Raw genomic sequence first — 21346 nt, forward strand, 5'->3', positions numbered from 1 at the left:
TATCCTCTCACCTCACAGGGATGTTGTGAAAATAAATTCATAGAGGTTTGTGAACACTATGATAAAGTTCATGAAAAATTAATAATTCTGATTGAGAGCAGGGTTTGACTAGTATGTTATTAAACAATGAGGAGAAAACAAAATATTGATTAGTTGCTCATTAAGTGAGAACTGTCTATACTATGCACTGACTGCAGTAGGCTTCTGTGGAAAAAATACTATGGGATCATGTAATTAAAGATGATCTCCTAATGCATAGGCACAAGGGGGCCAAATTAGGGTTTCACTTTAACTCTGGCATTTAACTTTTCAGTGATCACTTGGCAACCTTAATAATGTTCTTTTAGCACATTTGATGTTGGGGTGTGTGTGTGTCATCTATCCATCTATCTTTGTGTGTGTGTATCATCTATATATCTAAGTATGTGTGTATATATACACGTGTGTGTGTATTTACACACTCGCCTACAGATGTGCATACACCTATATATAGTCTGTCCATATGTATTACAGATCAGGACACATGTACACAGTGTGTACACAGAGACATGCTAGGTAGGCACACCGGGCTGGGTGGGAGGCAGCTAGACAGGTGTGTGGCAGAGCCCCCTCTGGGTCTGTGCCCTCCCCCCATCCCCTGCCGCTGCACAAGCAGGGTGAAGCCCCGCTCTTCTCGGCCCCCTACCCCATAGGCTCCACACCGGCTCCGGGCGGCGGAAGTGGGTGTAGGGGGCAGTATAGGAATTTCCTGTGACGTCCCGGCCCGGACTCCATTAGGCTGCAGCTGGGCAGAGAAGTGACAAACCCAGCGGCGCGGAGCAGGCCGGGCGCCTGGGGCGGCCGGGCGGGGGCTCCAGGCGGCGGCGGCGGCGGCAGCGGCAGCAATAACAAGAGGGAGCCCAGAGCGGGCGGCGGCGCTGCCTCCGGGACCCCGGGGGGGACAGGGCCCCGCTCCTCCTTCCCTCACCTCCCTTCCTCGCCCCTCCCGCCCCCCGGCTTCCCACCACGGCCGCTCTCGGCGAGGAAACTCTGGCCTCCGCTTCCTCCTCCTCCGACTCGGACACCGGCGGAGCCTCCCCGCCCCCGCGGAAGAAAGCCCGGGCCTCCCCGGCGGCGGCGGAGGGAGCAGGCGAGCCCGGGGCTTCCGCGGGCAGAGCAGGCCTCACCTCGTCCCAGTCCCCCTCGCTCTCCGCCGGGCTCGCCCCCCCTGCCGCCCCGCTCAGAGGCAGCAGCAGCAGCGCCATGCAGGCCAACGGGGCAGGAGGAGGCCAGCAGCCGCCGCCGCCGCAGGGGCCGGCGGGCCCGGAGCTGGGCTGCTTGGGCGCCCAGAACGGCGAGGCCTCGTCGGGCTCGGCCGCCGGGGAGCAGCTGGCTCACGCCAACGGGCTGCTGCCCTCCGCGGCCAATAGCAGCGGCGGCAGCAGCATCAGCCCCGGCGGCCTGAGCGTCAACAACGGGGTCCCGGCCGCCGGGGGCCCCGGCTCGGCCGCCGCGGAGCTGGGGGGAGGCGGCGGCAGCGCCCTGAAGAAGAAGAAGCGGCTCTCGCAGTCCGACGAGGACGTGATCCGGCTCATAGGGCAGCACCTCCACGGGCTGGGCCTCAAGTAAGTGCCCGCGCCTCTCAGAAGGGAGACCGATCCCTTTCTCCCTCATACGGCGGGGGGCTAGTGGGGGTAAGGGAGCCCCACACGGCGAGGCCCCGTTTTCCTCCCCTTCCCCTCTAGCGGTGCTATGTGGACCCCCCCCCCCCCCCGCTTCCTCCTCCACAGGGACCAGGAGGGAGGCTGGGTGGGAATCAGATTTCAGAGTAACAGCCGTGTTAGTCTGTATTCGCAAAAAGAAAAGGAGTACTTGTGGCACCTTAGGGGCCCCTCCCCTGCTGTAGGTCCGCGCTGATGTAGCTGAATTGCACATCGATAAGGAGAGAGGAGTCAAAAGTGGGGGAGGGGGCTGGCTTGGTGCAGGAGTGGGCCGGGGGAAAAGAATGGTGCTGGGAGACTTGTTCTGTTTTAGGGCACCATTTGTGCCCATGGGAGACAGACCAACAAATCTGTTTATGACCCACATACGTAAGATTTGGACGGTGGAGGGGAGGAAAGGGGCCGCCTTCTCCCACATACTACCTTGTCACAGCTTGATATCCCATTGTATAGAGAGATCAGTAAGTGTATATGAAGGGGAACTGTGGGGCAGACCTGATGTGTTGAAAATAATGACGTGAGGGGCCTGTCTTTAAGGCTCTTCCATTCAAGCTTTGTACATTCGAGACAGACTGTCTGAACCGTGGTGGGGAACAGGTAGAGCTTCCTCTGCCAGAGATGACAGTATGAAAGCCCAATCACATACCACTAAACTCAGATCAATACAAATGTGGTAGTGGTGGCGAAGTGATCTGGTGAACATAATGGAGCCTGGACACTTGGAGGTTTTTGTTTTGTTAAAGTCTTAAGAGCTCAGTGGTTAATTGTAAACAAACCAACCGAAGAATTAAACCAGTATTTAGGATTCTGACTGCAGAGCCTGTGTTCGTGTAATTGGATGAAAGCTTTTGTAGGTTTGGTTTGGCCATATGTCTAATAGCTTTTTCAAAAGCTATCTATAGAGTGAAAAAATTAAAATGACAAATAGGTTGGCTCTTCCGTGGCTTAGAGCACTGCAGTATTTTTGGGTGAGTATGCAGTGGAGGGAGGCGAAATAAAAATACAGAGAGATGAACCATCTGGATTTTATAAACACCCCTCTCCCCCTTTTCTAAATAAAACATAATAGCAACTAGGTGGATACTGAGATTTTCGGAGGGCTCCTATAGATGATGCCCCAGAAAATAAAGCTACAAGGGAAGTATCAAAGGAGAGATGGCAAACTGTTGTGGGGCTGGATTGATTCTAATGAACTTAGTACATAAAATAAAATGCACCACTGACATAGGAGGCAGATTCTCCACAGCAGGAGACAGCTTGTGACTGTTTATAGGCTACACCACAGTAAATATGCTATTTTTAGCACAAAAGGGGGAGGGTTACAAGTTAGTGGGTTTGCTTATTTTTTATTTTAAGGAACGAACCTTTTAAAGTCCTGACATGAACAAAGGCTAGGACTATCTCTGCAGACATCTTAATACAGAGCAGTGGCAGCCCTTTATACCCATTCTCTACTGAGGGTTATAGAGGCACATCTAGTGTTTATAACCTATATTTTCCTCTGTGCAGACAACTTGCTGCTAAAAACTGGTTTATTTCTATCTAGACATGCTTGTCCGAGATGATTAGTTAGTCAAAGACGACCATCTTGGCACTTCATGCAAGTTTTCAAACCAATCAACCACTCTTGTGGATAGAGAGCTGTCTATTGAAGTGAATTGAGTGATTGGAATACTTATCTGTTCACATGTTTCTGAATCTGGTTATAACTCTTTTGCTTCATAAAAAGTCAGTTTTTATCTATTGCAGGCTTATTGCAGTGGGTGGTGCATTTTAAGGGTAAAATTGGTCAGTTTTTTTTTACACTGTATCTCTCCTGCAGCCAGACTGTTGATCTTCTCATGCAAGAGTCAGGATGTCGTTTAGAACATCCTTCTGCTACCAAATTCCGCAATCATGTAATGGAAGGAGAATGGGATAAGGTAATGTATGTGGGGCATATAGGACTGCACAACTACTGTTAAATGTATAGTATGTGAAATGCATTTCATGGTTCTTCAAGCTTATGTTTCTTTTTTATACCAATTTTTGCAGGCTGAGAATGACTTGAATGAACTTAAGCCATTGGTGCATTCTCCTCACGCAATTGTGGTAAGAAACACATCTTGAATTGTTTCAGATATAGTTTGGAATAATTGTAGTAATACACTTTTTTTGTACCTAGTTGAGAGTTAATGTATTTATTTTAGTAAGCAGCTTGAAGTCTCGAGCACAATACTAATTTGGTCTCCTATCATTTTGTAGTATGTGAGAGAGAGCCTAAAAATATTAAGACCAATACTCAATGCATTTAATGTGTAAATTTATTAAAGTCTTTCTTCATGGATCAGAATTCAAATTGTGTACTCCTGTATATCTAATTTAAAATCCATACATTGGATAACTTCAGTTGAAACTGTTTATTTAATTCAGTTACTTTAGAGAAATTTGAAAAGTGCTTCTGATTTTGAAATAGCTGATTTTTATATGTTTTCTTAAAGAACCAAGCTTAGATACAATGTAGAATACCTAGGTACTGTGGGAGTTTGCATACTGCAATAGAATGTTATGGGAATATAGTCGCTGTTATAGAAAATGAACAATACTGTTGCTTTTCTAGATAGCTTTTAAAGAACAAATATGTGTGTGTCACTCTTTGGAATTTTTGTAGAGCTTTGTCCTCTTTTAAATTATTTTTAAAGCAGACCAGTCTGGTAATGTGTGTTCACTCTGTTCACGCTATGGTTTCGATCCTGTGACTTGACAGAGTTACAGCTTATTTGGTTTTAATGTATGTGGTTTCAATAACTTTGTGGACTCTGACATACAAAGAGTTTCTGGTTTTATTTCTATGACCCAGGATCAAAATGGTTACATACAGCCCTAGTCTGTCTTCAAACATCTTTTTTACTATGTTAAATGTTACTGAAATTAATTGGACATAAGCTATTCAGTGTAGTTTTGTAGTATTTGAGGAGAAAAAAGTAACACTGCTTTTTGAAGTGCCTGTGGCTGTACACAGTGAGGAATCAGCTGATGGCTGCTTAGCTTTTTACTTCTAGCTGATTCATTTTGTTGTCAGGAGGAGAGTTTCCTGCCTGGTGGGGGAGGGGAAGAGAGAGAACAGGAAGTGAAGTAGGAAAAACAGATGTTTAACAAAACATCAGTGGCTGCCTGAAAGAAGATACATCTTGTTCTGTAATTGTGTGAAAGTTTAACCCCTCCAAAGTCTTTTCTATTAAGCTATAGTTCTAGTACCTGTTTTTTGCTTTGCAGGCTAATATTGAAAGGCAAGCTTTTTAAAAGACGGCAGGAAAAAAAACCTGGGTCAAGACAGACTATACAAACAGAATATACCAAAATAATGTGTACATTTTCAGTGTCTCCTGAGGAGTGAGAATTCAGAAGCCTGTTACATACCCAAGAGTGTAGCATCTATTGAATTTAGAACTCTGATAACATTTACATTTTGGGGATATGCGTTTTTGCGATTCCGTTCAAAATGGTGCTGTCCATTCTAGTGCATGAAAAAATTGTCAAACTATGAGGATTTTTGTACAATAGGTAATCTTGACAAAAGAGGAAAACAAGGACGATTTGCTTTTAGAGAATCCAAAGTATGAAGAACAGGAGTACTTGTGGCACCTTAGAGACCAATAAATTTATTGGAGCATAAGCTTTCGTGGGCTACAGCCCACTTCATTGGATGCATAGAATCCAACATATAGTAAGTTGGAAGTTGCCATACAAACTGTGAGAGGCTAATTAGTTGAGATGAGCTATTATCAGCAGCCCTAACCTTGGGGAAAATATACTCCAACTGAGTAAAACTCATAGAAATGTGAATTTTGTTTTCAGACTCTACCTTCTCTAAACTAGATTGATGCTGTAAAGTGTATTTTGTTCATCTAAACTGAGTCTGATGAATAAAAAAAGTAACAAATACTGACTTTAATTTATTTTCTTACTACTGTACATGTGGCAGACTTCTTTTTAAATAAAAGATGTAAGGTATGGGGATAGGACTTTATCTGTTTTATCATCCATATCTTTAGAGTCAGACGTTTTAGTATTTGAGTTTTTTTAAAAGCTATGAATAAACTTTTATAGGGGTGACCTATCAAGTTTTTTTTAACGCTGATTGGAAGATATTTGTCTGGATTATTTTATGGTTATTGCAAGATTTCAGTCCAATTTAGAGCAATAAGTAGCAACTGTAAAAGGAAAGCTCACTTGATTTTTTTAATTGTCACAGCTTAGAATTTTTTTTGTAAAAAATCTATAGAACATAATCAGATCTAATAAAAGATGATTAAATCTCTGGGTTTTGCACTTTCAGTGATGTTGTAGGTACTTCTATTTATTTTAAGGGGTGGGGTTATCTTTCTCCCACTCATGGCCCTAGTGGTGGGGGGAGTTAAATAATTAAGGTTTTTGGTTTTTTGTTTTTTAAATCACTAGTAATCTTACTAGTGCCTGGACTTCATCTATTTCTACCCTATCATGAAAAAAGTAAAACAACTCAATTCAATGTGTACACACTTTGGCAACTTTATATTGACAATCTTCTGGTTTCTGTTTTTAAGTCAAACTTTATCATAATTTTAGATTTTAAAAAATGTGTTCATTCAGCTGATGTTGAACAGCACTTAGTAGAATAAGTGCAGTAAATCGCCATATCCTTTAGGGAAAGAAATGCTGTTTGTGTTTTATGAACCAAGATCATATGGGTTTGGGTTTCTGAATCTCAACCTGGCAGTTTGACCACATGTATCTGAAGTTGAGTGGGCGGGGGTGTGTGTATGTAAAAAGTCAATCTTACTGACATTTTGCTGTAAGCTTTAATAGGCTAGGGAATCTTACTTTTATTGTGACTTGGTCAAGGGTGATCTGGATATCAAAATTTTCACAACTTCTGATCAAAAATGAGCTATGTGAACATAGAGTTGTACTGCATGTATATTATAAATTGTCTGTGAACATGGGCATAAAGTGCCCATAAAGTGCTTTGAGATCACAGATGGAAGTGCTATAAATGCTGCATATTAAGGTACAAACTACTGATCTAAGTTTAAACTTGTGGGTTCATTAAACAGCTGCTGCATCTGGCCTGAGCTAAAAATGAAAAGTAGCCTCCCCTCTTAGTTAATTTGTAAACACCACTGAAAGGCAATTGTGCCCTGTACTACCGTTGAGTAATATGGCTAGCCATGTCTGTACTTCGTGTAACATAGTATGGGGGATGCAATTGGGTGAGGAGCCAGAAGAAAGCCTTATCCAGAGTAGTGGACCAAACATGAAAATCAAAACTTTCTTCTGGTGTTAGGTCAGAGGTGGGCAAACTACGACCCATGGGACCACAGGGGTGCTCGTGCCCCTCCGCCCCCTCCCTGCTCCTGTTGGACCTCTCCCCTGAGCATGCTGCATTCCTCCTTCTCCTCCTCCCCCCTCCCAATGCTTGCTGCGTGAAACAGCTGTTTCACGGCACAAGCGCTGGGAGGGAGGGGGGAGAAGCAGGACACGGCAGCGCGCTCAAGGGGGAGGCAGAGGTGAACCAGGTCAGGGAGCTGCCAGTGCGTGCAGAGCACCCACCAATTTTTCTCTGTGGGTGCTGCAGCCCCGGAGCACCCACGGAGTCGGTGCCTATGCACGGGATCCTTCTGCCTGGCCGCTGAGCTCCTGGCCTGGGAGGCTAGCCCCCAGCCACTCCCCCACTGTTTTCCCTCCCCTGCAGCTCCTGGGGCAGTACAGCAGATCTGGTGCTCTGTGCTGTGCAGTGGCGTGGCTGACTCCAGCCAGGTGGCGCAGCTGTAGCTCCGTCAACCGCTGGTCCTCCAGGCAGCGTGATAAGGGGGCGGGGAGGTGGATCGAGGACAGAGGAGTTTGGGGGGAGTACTTAGGGAGTGTGGATGGGGGCAGGGGTTCCGGGGGGGGCAGTCAGGAATGGGAGGAGGGGTTGGATGGGGCGGCGGGGGGCAGTCAGGGGTCGGGGTTCTGGGGGGGCCATCAGGGAAGGGGGGGCCATCAGGGGGCAAGAAGCAGGACGGGGGGCCGGGCCACGTCTGGCTGTTTAGGGAGGCACAACCTCCCTTAACTGGCCCTCCATACAATTTTTGAAACCTGATGTGGCCCTCAGGCCAAGAAGTTTGCCCACCCCGTGTTAGGTGGTATTTTCAAAAAATGTAAGGATATCCACTTTGGTTTTTGGCCCAGGCCAGCATTTCAGTCAGTGCACTTGTAATTTCCAAGTGAAATTTCACTTGTCTACACTTGATTTGGGGTTATTCTGTCAGATAATGGTATTCATCCTAGCTAGGTGAATTTGAGCATCACACTTTTAAGAGAAATAGCACTTCTACCTGCAGTTATGTTCAATGATCATTTGAATTCCAACTGGGGGCTTTCAGATTTCCTAACTCTATGGTATCAGCTAAAGGCTTGTCTACACATGAAAATTAATCTGGAATAAACTAGGGTGTGAATTAAGAGCAGATTAACTATTCCTTATTAACTCCATGTGGAATTAGTGTGTCCACACATGGAGGTTAATCAGGAGTAATTTGCTGTGTAGAGAAGCCCTAAAAGATGTAATGATTCCTTATTGGAAGGGGATACACTCCAGGATCCTCTCATGTTTTCCTTTTCCTTTCACTCAGAGGCCTTGTACCTGGTTACCTAAAAGAGAGTTGCTAGATGCAGCTTCCTCTAGTTTCAGTCAATGGCTTTGCTGGATTGCCTAGAGGAGGCTACTCAACAACAGCATAAGAGTTTCTGTCCCAGGAATGGCATGCACAGCCTCCCTGTGGACAGGAGAGCAGAGATCCAGACCAGTTTGGAATAACTTACTTTGCTGACATCAATCAAGTGACTTTTTTGTTTTGTTTGGGGGGGGGGGGTTTAAATTGGGTTGAGGTTTTGTTAAACTTGCTTGAAAAAATTGTGCTATTGTTAAGTGCCACTATTAGTAGAGTATCTTATTTGATTTTTACAAAACTGCCATAGGTGGAAAAACAGAATATTGAAAGTTAAGGCCCTGATTCTTCAAACCAGACACATAACTTTACTCACATAAATATTCTCATTGACTTCAACAGGACTATTTATGCTAAGCATGTACATAAATGTTGCAGCATTAGGAGGCTAAAATTATATTTTTATTAAACTTCTCTCTTAGTGGTGGTGATTGTCACTTCAAAACAAAATTGCTTTGATGTTAACAATGAAAAGTTATTTAGATTTTCAATATACTAATAAAATTGTTATGAATTCGTTTTTATATATGCAAGTCAGTTTTTCAAAAATAAAAGCCTAAAGTAAGGTTCCTAAATGATATACGAACACACGTTCCATTGACTTCAAACCACAAACACCGATCAAAACACTTCAATTTTCTTGATTTCAATTTGAGGACATTCAGAATATCAAAAGATGGTGTTGCTTGTAGTTCTAGAATGGGCTATTTGCTTATCTGGTTTGCAGGGTTTTCACAGTAAGGATGTTGATGGGGCCCTGGACTTTGCTTTTTCAGCTTGGATGAGTATTTTAAGAGAAACCACTAAGAAGTTCATATTTTATATAGAATCTTTATATAACTAGGAAACTAAGGAAAAGTATAAAACATCCAGTTTCGTCCCGTTTTATAGTTTAAGCACTGACAATATATATACTTAAACCACGTAACATTTTTCAATCCTGATTTTGCTCAACCCTGTTCAAAGCTTAGACCCTAGCAATTCTCTATGTATGGTCACTTTAACATTGAACCAGTTTTAGTGTTAATTATGTCATAGAAACAGCAGAATGCAACACTTCTTCCTCAATTCATCTTTAATGCTGTACATCAGGTTTAAAAGGAAAGGTTTAAAGGACTTTTTAAAAGGAAAATATGCTCTGAACCAACTGTGAGAATGTACATATTCAGCTGTCTTGGCAACAGTACTCTGCCTTGGTTGCTATAAACAATATAAAGGCTGAACGTTGGTCAATTTTGACATGCTTCTTGTACTAGTATGGATAAAATGAGTCATGGAGACAGTGCCTCTGCCTTACTTTTACAGGGATTTCCATGAAATTGCTGATATTGGCACAACAACAAAAAAAACATTTATTATTTTCTCTTCTCTTTTCTTCTTCCACAGAAATGGCTTTCATTACCTGGCATAATGGTCCTAAAAAGGGGTAGAGGTAGTGATTGGATGAAGTAGTTATCTCCATGCAGATAAGGGAAACCAAGAAAAAGTGAATGGATGGATACATAGGAAACAAAATATTGTCTGAGATAATGCTGGGAGAATTGGAGAATATTCAACACGAAGTTCTGGATAAGAACTGAGAAAACAAAGTTTTAAAAAAACCCCCACCAAACTTCAGTGTATGTGGTGATCACCTACCATGAGGAACCAATCCCTCCACTTTCCTAATAAGTGGATAGGAAGTATTAAAAGGGGAAGGCTGACTTCTAATGACTCATCACCCCAAAATCTGCAACATTATACCTGTAAAAATTGTACAGATACTCTGTTTTCTAATGGGCCTCCTCTTCATGCTGAATGCAAACAAACTGAATATCTGTGCACTGACAGAGAATAATATAAAGGGGGTTCTCACCTATCTGGTACAGGACATCAGAGTACTGGAAAACTAAGATGCTATAGTATGAAATTAGCTACAAATATCTGTCCGATGATGCATATCTAGCTAACTTCATACAATTCTGAAAGCTATACGATAAGTCAGCAGTTTTCTTTCATGTACATGAAAACTTGATACATGTGGTTTGTTCTCAAGAGTTACAGAAGGTCTGTTGCACTCAATGTTTTAATGAAGTGTAGTAGTCATAGGCTATATTCATAATCAATCTGGAATGCATTCCAGTTGAAGGAAAACAAATATTTTACCTAAATGTTTTAAGTTCCCTCAAAAAGCATCAGACAAAACCACTACTAGGTAAAATATTTAAGATCTATATCTCTCATCTAGTCAAATGCATAGCAGGAATGAGATTTTTACGAGACTCATTGTAGTAGTGTATCTTTCTCCATGCCATTGTGATGACTGTACTATATATCTTAAACAACATGAATGAGAGATAACTAATGTTCTTTTAAAATATTGCTTGCATAGTCAGTCAAATGTTAAATTGAGTAAAACTCAAATCAAGAGACAGTCTCAAGTAATTTAGCCTTTAGTCTTAAAACTTAGGATTTTTTTTAATTTACAAAAATTACTCTCTATATCTTTCAATTAAGTTCTAGTTATTTAAATATTCTATTGTTAGCAGCTCAGAACATTTCAGCATTGAGCTATTGAATGGAAAAACAGAATTAAATGAAACTGATCAAATAGAACGGTGTAGCTACCCTATCCAAGGTGAAGTGCAAAAATGAACAACATGCAGTAAATCATGTAAAGTTAAGGTATAACAAATGTTTTATATTTCTTAAGTGTCTTGATTTGAAGAGGCTAGCACCTTGCTCAATTATATAATGCACTAATATGAGTAAATACATGTAGTGTTGAAAAGCTGATGGTCTTTGGGGTCTGCTGGACTCACATGGGGAAAGGTGATGATCAAATATTGAAGTGTACTTATGATCTGTCTTGCACTTCATTCAGTTTCTATAGAGATGGGGAAAGCATAGCAAGTCACTATTTATTTTATTTATTAATTAAAAATTTAATTTTGTTTCACTGTAGATATTCTCAGGTTTTCCTCTTACCCCATTACTTGTTGAAGGCCTGGGGTTTGTCTTTTCTCATGGCGATAGCCACTAGCAGCAGTGGAGACAGGCAAAAGATGCATACATCAAGTGGCTGTGCTTATATAAAGTAGAAGCAACTAAACGGTCTCACTTTCATCTTAAGGATCAGCATGTTAAGAAATTTTGGGGGCTCCAGATTTTAAATGTGTAACTGAATGCGTTCCTTCATTTTGTGTCCATGAACATGTTAACAAAGTTAACATAATGACTACTGATGAGAAATGTGAGAAAATGTGTGAAGGTCACATTGGAATTCTGATAGGAGTGAATATAGGCTAAGTGAGCCCTAAATGTGAGAAGCTATATCGTTCCGCTTTCAGTAAAAAGATGGCAGTGTTAATACTTATGGAAAACAAGTTTAATTTGCACGGTGCCTTGTTTTGCCTAGTTGCAGAGTTAATACGTTGCTACAGCATGTTATACAACTATAAAGAGAATCCCTTGGTGAGCTCCTACATAATCTGTGTAAAACCAGTTAGGGGGTTGACTTGCTGACCTACTGGTCGTGCTTTGTACAAGCATGCAGCATACTTTTTTTTTAAAGATTGGGCATGAGATTGAGAGAATCCCATGTAATCCTGGTTTGAAGGATAGTGACTGAAAGGGATATGGGTTCAAAATAGGGAAAAGAAGATATTCAGAGCTCCAGTAGGCAGGTGGAAAAAAAATTTTTGGGTCACTTCTAACGTAATTACCACAATTATATTGAAAGACCAGGCAGAAGTAATGATACATTACATGTAGCTGTATTTCTGAAGGGTATAGTAGAATGGCTTCTATTGTTCTGTTTAGGCTCAAACATTTTCTGAAACTTCATTCAACCTTTTTCCCCTGACTGCTGCTTTCTGTCATGTCAGAGGATGAAGTTCTTGCTGTTACAGCAGAAGTACCTGGAATATCTGGAGGATGGCAAGGTCCTGGAGGCACTTCAAGTTCTACGTTGTGAACTGACACCACTGAAATACAATACAGAGCGCATTCATGTCCTCAGTGGGTAAGGGTGTTTAAGCTTGGACAATTAGTTCTACAGAATATCCTGAGGGATTGTGTAATTCTGTGGAAACAAGTGCTGGTCAATATTTCCTGAGCCCTCTCTTCATAACATTAAAAGTGCACATGAATCATGTGGAATAAGTAAAATTAATGTCTTGGTAAAACTGAAGCACTCTTCCTTTTGGGCCCACTCCTGTTGAAGTCAGTGGGGAAAACTCCATTGCAGAAGTAGGGTCTCTTCCCCTCCTTCTTCAATCTTTAGTACTAACTTGTTTTAAAAATCTGAATTATTTATGCTGTTGGTGATCACTACTATTTAAAATGGCAAGGGGAAGAAATTTATTATACTGACAGTATTGTTGTATCATGATTCATATCATATCCTTATTCATCCAAAATAAGTGTTTATATATACTGCCTTTATGGTATCAGAACCTAAACTGATAAGGACTGGAATTATGTCCTTTAAAGGAAGCATGTTCAGTCTCTTTTCCTATAGCTGAATAATTCTCAAGTTGGTAGATGTAGGGGTTGGGTTGTTTGTTGTGTGTGGTTGTGTTGTTTTGTTTTTGGAGTGGGGGGAGGGGGTGCAACATGTGCACAGTCTTTCTTTTTTTCATCTCTCCTGAAGACCAGTCTAAACAAGATCGGTTTTGTCTCTTATCCATTACCTTGCATTGGTACCTTCTCTCCTTAAAGCTTTCTAGTTAGTGACAAAGCAAAAGAGAACTAGAGCAAATGTCTATTGTCCATCACCCGGACTCCAACAATAAATCTTACTAATGCATTGTATCGTCACCATCCCAAGGACGAATTGCAGAGCCTGGTAGTGTTGGCGGCGTTGACAATGCTATTATGCTAGAAATTCAGAAGTTTAGTATGATGCAGCTTGAAACACATCTGTATACCTCAAACACACTGGGATCAGTTAGCATAGTAAATTTTGTTTACATCTAGGTATATTTTGTGCCATCATTGACTAGTCAAACTTAATGTAAACTTCTGAGTCCACTGAGTTGGGATTTTTGTATTGAAATTCATACGCTTTTGGGTTAATCTGCATGGGGGGAAAACAAAATATATTGCTTACAAAATAAAGCGTCATTGTTCCCTTTAATTTGCCCCAGTCTAGTCTTTGACTCCTCATACATTTGTCCAAGCTTTCACTTGAGTGCAAGTTGTTCAGGAGTGACTGTTTTGTGTGTCCTAAAGATCAATACATTCTGGCTGTAATAAGTTGATGTGAGAGGGAGGTCCCAAACAGAGGTCTCTCTTCTTAGAACCCCCTCTACCCCACCCCACTTAAATATGAATTGTAAACAGGAACATCTTCATATACACCATCCTTACAATTGAAAAAAAATTTGTAAAGGTTGAGACCATAATAGGATTTTTCATTCACTTTGTTTTAACAGGTATCTGATGTGTAGTCATGCAGAAGACTTGCGTGCAAAAGCAGAATGGGAAGGAAAAGGAACAGCTTCCAGATCTAAACTCTTGGACAAACTCCAGAGTAAGATGTTTAATGTTCAGCATTTAAATAGATTTTTCTAAATACACCCCAAATATTTTTCTAGTACATTCCATTTAATAGGATAACTTTCAAGGAAAGTTTATTCTAATTACACTTACTATCAATGTATCAATGACTGGTGCTTTATGGGGAAGGTAATTCTGGTTAATGGGAATGACTGAGTGATTTTTTGTGGGTCTTAGGTCTTGTGCCTCTCAATCTTATGCTGCCTCTAGCTGTTTGTAATAACAGCTTTCAGTTCTCAGCGTCTCTGCTATATGTAGAAAGTATATGAATTGTTTTCACTGCTATCTGCTCTGACTGTCAGGTTGCTTCTTCCATGTCACTCACTTGTGATAGGCCAACATGTTGGATGTATTGCAGCTGCCCTTGATATTGACTCGGAGACTGTCTGATCCTAGAGCATGTGGTATCTCATTTCAATTCTATGGGTCTATCGTATAAAACAGTAGTTTTCAACCTGTGGTCCGCTGACCTTTGGGGTGGGGTGGTCGAAGATTTCCGAAGGGGTCTGCACTCCCATTTGAAATTTTTGAGGAGTTTGCAAATGAAAAGAGGTTGGAAAGCACTGCTGTAATGTGGTGGACTCTACTGCTCCATTAATAGCAGTACTAACAGTGTGTTATCTTTTAATTGGGAATTCCTCATAGTGAGTACAAAAGGTGGTCTAGTGGAGACTCACAGTTGAGGATGTTACTGGTAAAATCAGCGTGCAGCAGTCTACTTTGTATAAATGAAACTTTTGCTGATCAAAAGCAACAGAGAGCTGAAAAAGTGTAGTTCTGTTTGAAAACGTCAGTGAATCTGAGTTCATCTTTGGGTCCTCAGTTACACAGTTGTAAACCAAGTTGAGCAGTTGGATTTTTTTTAATTTAGAGCTTTTTATGGGTTTTTATTCAGTAAAGATCTCAAAGATAAAATGTGCATTTGTAATTTTTGTGGGTATTCTTTCTTTGTTTTTGTTTTTTTTGTTTTGTTTTTTTTTAAGCATACCTACCACCGTCGGTGATGCTTCCCCCAAGGCGTTTACAGAATCTGCTACGTCAAGCTGTGGAGCTACAACGAGACCGGTGCCTATATCATAATACCAAACTAGATAACAATCTAGATTCTGTGTCACTGCTTATAGACCATGTTTGTAGTAGGTAAGAATTTCTTTTTCTACTTTTAAAATTGATGGTATTTTTTAAAAATATATAATACAGTCCACTTACATAATATTGTTCCTTTGAACTGTAGGTACATTTGTTTCAAATTGGAACATGCTGGAGTACACTGGGAAAAGCCAGGCCCATTTAGCTGACTAACTTTAACTGTTTGTGCAGACAAACTACAGAACATGTATGAAGATGCTTCTTAATGTCTGGCTACTTCTCCTTAAGGGAATGAAATTTACTGTTTAATGTGATGGGTGTATGTATTGAGGATTTAGCCTTAATCTAGGTGCACAAACTCGCAACTTATTGGCTGCAAGTTTGATTATTCTGTCAGTGTCTAATAGCTATCAAATTGTTACTACCCATTCTTTGTCTTCAAACTTCTTGGATGCGTAAGGTAAATCTATGTTTACTGTTCAAGGTCATATTCCAGATTTAGCCTTTAATTAATGAATGCTATTACATTTTAGAAGTTGAAATTAAATAAGAACACGCAATTCATTCCACTCTCTAATTCTTGGTCATAGCTAAAAATGTGTAAGGCAAACTGAGTAAGACAGAACACACACATACATGTTTTTAAATTTGGCAACGTTTGTTTCATAAGAAAACACACACATTTCTTAACTCTTACATATGAGTGCAAGTTTCACATGTACACAAACTCATTGATTGTTTAGATAATAAAGGAATTTTTTAAAACTAGAGTAACATTGGTGTTGCTTAGAAATTTAAAATGTTGTGAAACTTGTGCAGGCACCAGGGAGGAAGTAACTCAATGGTGGTATATCATGCACACAGAGAAACAGTTGCTGTGTTTTGAGTATTTTTCTTCAAACAATTAAAGCTCCTCAGGGATCTAGCAGAAGTGACATGAATGCAAGGACAAAGCTTGTAGATATTTCAAAGGTATAATTAGGGGGTAAGGCCACAAGTTGCCGGACACTGAAGTAGCACAAGAAAAGGGGATAGTGTTTTATATTTTTGGTGGTTGGAGTAGCAGTTCAATTCTTTGGCTCATAATTAAGATTTTCTTCATATTAAATGCTTACTACAGAGAGCTGCTACTAACTTCTCAGTACTCCCCTGTAATTCTGTTTGTCTCTAAAAATTGCCAGTATCTCCAACCACATGGGATTTTTAGCTTTAGACTATTTGGTATCTATTTTTTAAACTGAAGATTTCCATTTCAATAGTCTTTTCAATACTTTTATTTAGAATCTAAATGACCATCTTAATATAACTATATGTTCAAGTAATTGTTTTGGCTTTAGACTTTTGTGCTTTTAACTGCCACAACGTCTTAAATTCCTTTCTTCTATGGACTTTTGGCCATCTCACTTCATTTCAATTCTGGGGAATAACTAGTGGTTTGAAGGCTTTCTTTAAGGTATGTAGGAATTGGGGTCCTTGTACTTCAGAAAGGATTCTTAACGTTAGGGCAGTAATAAATTGTGTACCGTATTGATTTTTAATACTTACTGCCAGTCTAGAAGTGTTTAATGCTGTGTTTTGTATCCAGCTAACGAGAGTGATATCAATACAATCGAGACAACCTCCTTTAAGATGTAGTGATATAAAATAATACAATAATATTTGATAAGGGCCAAATGTAACGAGACTGGGCTTGTCTAAACCCCACCCAAAGGAAATATATGCCCACATAGGTCAAACTTTTATCTTTTTCTAATTTTGTATCCTCCACACCCAGACGTGCATACTGGGTGTGTATGTATATGTATATATATCTCAATTAAACCATAGTCTCATGTACCCCCTTTCTTCCCCTCCCCCCTTCCCCCCCAAAAGAAGACACTTCAAAACAAAGGCTTCCACTCTGTCCTCAACTCAACCTATTGTACCTACCTATTGCAGGGGTCTGAGATCAGTATGTGGTGCGCCGTACATGCTGCAATGCTTGGGCATAATGAGGTGAGTTAAAGACAGTGGAAGCCAGATTCTGGATTTTGTGTTTAGGCCTTTTTAAGTATGTGTAAACAAATTGATAGAATTAAAGTAACAGTAATCTAATAGTTTAAAAAGACAATGAAACTTGGATAATGTTAAAATTGATAGGATAGTCTACTGGTAACTTCCACTTTCATATTTATTATTATTATTATTATTTATTTTTAATGGCGTTAATCTGTATGGATTTCTGACAATATTGGAATCGGGCATGCTTATATCACATTAACAGATACAATACTGAGATAAACAGACAGGATTGCTGCTTCTCAGGAGGTGGAATGATGGAGAGGGCTCAGAGTGGTGGGTGAAGCTTTTTCACATTACTGGCCTTGTGACAATGGAGAATTTAATGGTGGGCAGGTGGGGGACCCTTTCCTGCATCATTTTATTTTATAATCAACCCAATTTTAACTCCCCCAACCCTTTTTGAGAACTAGAAAGTGGAGTCTGCGTACTTACCTGGTTCTCCTCTCCTACCACTTCAGTTTGTAGTTGTAGGATTATGCATAGGAAGATGACTTTTATTTAAAAAACACTGAAGGTTTTGGGAGCAAAGTGAACATTTCCTCTTGCAGATATTGGATTAGCAACACTGTCAGTTTTGATGGTGTCTGTTTGATTAATCAATGTTTTCATTGTAAACGCTGGAAATAAATTCACTTTCACGTTTTTGTTAAATTATTATTCCGGTAATTTTAATTTAGTTCTTTTGGTCTGTTTTTAAAGGATTAAATTTAGAATTCTAAACCTGTGAAAACTCAGTAACTGGTGAACCATGGTGTTGACATGGTGGAATAAAGCATAAGGAAACACTAAGGCAGGGGTAGTCAATAGGTAGACTGGTGATCTGGATTTGGCCCACGGATGCTTTTGAATGGACCCTGAAATTTTTTTATTTACTTATTTAAAAAAAAAAAAAATCCAACATTTTTTTTTTTTTCTCTGGAGTCTGGACCTTGATTATACCTTGACCAAGAAATTTGGATCTTGACAAAAAATAGAGTACCCCTGCATTAAGGGCTTGTGTACACTTGAAACACTACAGTGGCACAGATAATCCACCTCCCCAAGAGGCAGTAGCTAGGTCGAGAGGCAGTAGCTAGGTCGACAGAAGAACTTTTTTTTTTTTTTTTTCATGGCACGTTAGGTAGGCTTGACGTCATCACTCAGGGGTGTGGATTTTTCACGCCCCCTAATCAATGTAGCTGGATCGACCTAAGTTTTTAGTATGGACAAGACCTAAAGTTTAAGTGCGCTATACTGAGCAGATGAGTAATAAAGGACTTTTGTGAAAGCAGAAATGTAGAGAATCATAGAATATCAGGGTTGGAAGGGACCTCAGGAGGTCATCTAGTCCAACCCCCTGCTCAAAGCAGGACCAATCCCCAATTAAATCATCCCAGCCAGGGCTTTGTCAAGCCTGACCTTAAAAACTTCTAAGGAAGGAGATTCTACCACCTCCCTAGGTAATACAAGTATGAGAAGTATGATTGAGCATGAGTACTCAGTTAACTAAACAAAACCTGTTCAAACTACTATCCCTCTTAACCAACATCTTGTCTTGTGGAACAGAACTTGATATTCTTGGGTGATTACATCTTCTGAAAAGAACAGTGATTGAGTACCTGTTTAATACATACATCACTATCTGTGAGGTGCAACTTCTGAGCAACTTGCTTCGTTAGTTGAGTGAGAAAAAGTCTCTTTTCTCTCCTTGTTTCCTTGCATTAGTGTAAGTTAGTTGCATGGACTCCTTGAATCTGTCAGTGACGGTCAGGTCTGCTGCTATAAATGATGCTTGTGTACCATGACTTTCATTCATTAAGTTGATATTTATATGTTCTTGCACAAAACCATTTAGTGTATTTTTTTTTAACCAAGTCCCATTTTTTTAAAAAAGGGATAGCAGCTTTAGAAATACAGTATTAGAACTGGCAGAGCAGTAGTAAACATTAATAACAAATTATGCTTTAAAATAAGTCTTCCTATAACCACCGTGTCTCAAATTCAGTTTACACAGTCCTAAGATCACAAACTTCTCGATTGTCTAGAAACAGTTACGGTACTGGGAAATGCCATTTGAAAATACCGTGTAACCCCTCAGAACATATTGAATTAGGCTAATTTTCTGTTTAACCATTCTTAAAAACCACAAAGCCAAGACTATGGAGGCATGCCTCCAACTCTTTTCAGTTCTAACTAATTGTAAGGGGGGAGGTGGGGTGGTGTTTTCCTGCCTTATGTTTTTCTGATTTTTGGGAGGATATTGCTTGCTGCTCTGAGTAGTGTAATACCAAGAGTGTTTTGCTACTTAAAGAATGCACAGAGAGTATCTTGAAAGGAATCCACATCTTTGGCATACTAAACAAATTTGTAGTACTTTTTTGCAGCATTGGCTTAATTACCTCACTGACTCTTACCAATAAAAATTATTGAATAAAGAGAGAGAACTTATTTTAGGACAGTCACTTGTGTCATGAATTTGTCAGTATTGAGTGTAAGGTAAGATTTTGTAACAATGTTTTATGACTAGTTTTACCTAAATTGTATTAATTTATTGCAGTAACTCCCTAGTCATGGATCAGGACTGCTTTGTCCCAAGAACTGTACAAATACATAAAAAATGGCTCCTGCTCCTGTTAACTTGTAAGCTCTATGGGGCAGAGAGTGTTTTGTGTTTGCACAATGTCTTGCACATTGGCATCTCTGGAAGCTATAGTGACATAAATAACACACACAATCAGCCAGGTGATTTCAAACACTGTATAACTACTTGTAGTTAGTGCCAGTTGGTGAGCTGCAAACATAACCGAACTTCTCTCCATTTTTCTGCATGAATTTAACTTTTTGATGGTAGGATCTTCCTTGACACATAATTGGGGGGAGGGGGATTAGCTGCTATTGAAATAGCTTACTGCTCTGTTTTTGTTTGCTCAGAAGTGGGGTAGTGTTTGTATGTAGCTTGCAGAGTAACAAAATACCTCAGTGATAAACACTATATTAAAAATCTTGTGAGTTTCATTTCTTGAAAATGATCTTGTAACAGTCAGTATTTCCATTACTCCTTTTTAGCACATAATTAATCACTTCTGTGGAGTTGCCAGAAATAACTAAAGTGAAAAGTTGTGTAAATTGTTAATTTATTAACCTTAACTTTTATTACACTAGTGTCTAGAGGCCCAATCAGATTGGTGCATTGACCGTTGTATGTCCTAAAAAACTTTAGGAAGATCCAGTTAGTGTCCTGAAGATCTTATAATTTTAATTTGAGACACAGTGAGTGTAACAAACAATAGGAAGGAATGGAGAGGGAAGTCTGAGGATAACAGTAAGATCTTGTGACTTAGTAGATTGGCTATATTCACATCTTAATGTTTTTGGGTCATTTAGGGGGGTTTCTTTAATGAATATGACTTTTTTTTTTTTTTTTAAATCACCAATATCTATTGGCCCTCAAACTAGACTGATACTGGCTAGTTAATCTTCATAATGAGCTTTGAAGACGATCCTGTCTTTTTTTGAACATACATGTTAACTGCAGAAATCTTTACTTTTATAATTAGTTTTTACCAATTGTTTATCGGATTGTGTTTAACAAACCCTATGGTTTTGTTTTTGCTTTGTTTCAGGAAACAGTTCCCATGTTACACACAGCAAATACTTACAGAGCACTGTAATGAAGTATGGTTCTGTAAATTCTCCAATGATGGAACTAAACTAGCAACGGGATCAAAGGACACAACTGTTATTATATGGCAGGTTGATCCAGTAAGTGCTCAGACTTTAACGTGTGTGTTTAAAGATAAAAAAGACCTAAACTATCTGCATTTCTTCTAAATCATGCAGTGTTTCTTAAATTTTCACTGTGCTTTTGCCTAAGGCTTTCCTAAAGTTTTTGGTATTATTTCAGTGAAGACCTTTATTTTAAATCCTCTTTACTTTTAATTATTTGAATTATTTTAAGTAGAAGTCCTGTTCACCATTTAAACATGCCACCCCATCTTTGAATGATAAAATGTTCACAGACCATATAGAAGTTTCATCAACTATCTACTAGTTGCCATTGTACATACAACTTGAGGAACTTTTCTTGATTCATGTTCTATGAAAACCTGGCAAAACTCATCAAGAAAGGATGTACAGTTTTTTTTATTTTTTTCCTTCAAGACTAAGTTCTCCTGACGTTTTAAATTGTTACTATATATTGCTTATTTTCTTCTGCTACAAGAAACCAGCCAAATCTCCTTACCC

The 21346-nt window shown here is 39.9% G+C and overlaps 1 protein-coding gene across 4 annotated transcripts in view; it reads left to right on the top strand.

The window, feature by feature from the left end:
* The first annotated feature begins 889 nt into the window (after nt 1-889).
* Nucleotides 890-21346, top strand: part of WDR26 (WD repeat domain 26) — a 46046-nt gene continuing 25589 nt past the window's right edge. Inside the window, exons 1-8 of one of the 4 annotated variants that reach the window (XM_048843308.2) lie at nt 890-1604; nt 3523-3622; nt 3735-3791; nt 12298-12434; nt 13849-13946; nt 14956-15112; nt 16934-17056; nt 20725-20863. In XM_048843308.2, coding sequence (XP_048699265.1) covers nt 1243-1604; nt 3523-3622; nt 3735-3791; nt 12298-12434; nt 13849-13946; nt 14956-15112; nt 16934-17056; nt 20725-20863 — 1173 coding nt within the window. In that variant the 5' untranslated portion in view covers nt 890-1242. The remainder of the gene's footprint in view (nt 1605-3522; nt 3623-3734; nt 3792-12297; nt 12435-13848; nt 13947-14955; nt 15113-16933; nt 17057-20724; nt 20864-21346) is intronic. The other 3 variants (XR_007355689.2, XM_048843309.2, XM_048843310.2) reach the window with 3 other exon arrangements.

Source organism: Caretta caretta, chromosome 3 (genome assembly GCF_965140235.1).
Source record: "Caretta caretta isolate rCarCar2 chromosome 3, rCarCar1.hap1, whole genome shotgun sequence".
Lineage (NCBI taxonomy): Eukaryota > Metazoa > Chordata > Testudines > Cheloniidae > Caretta > Caretta caretta.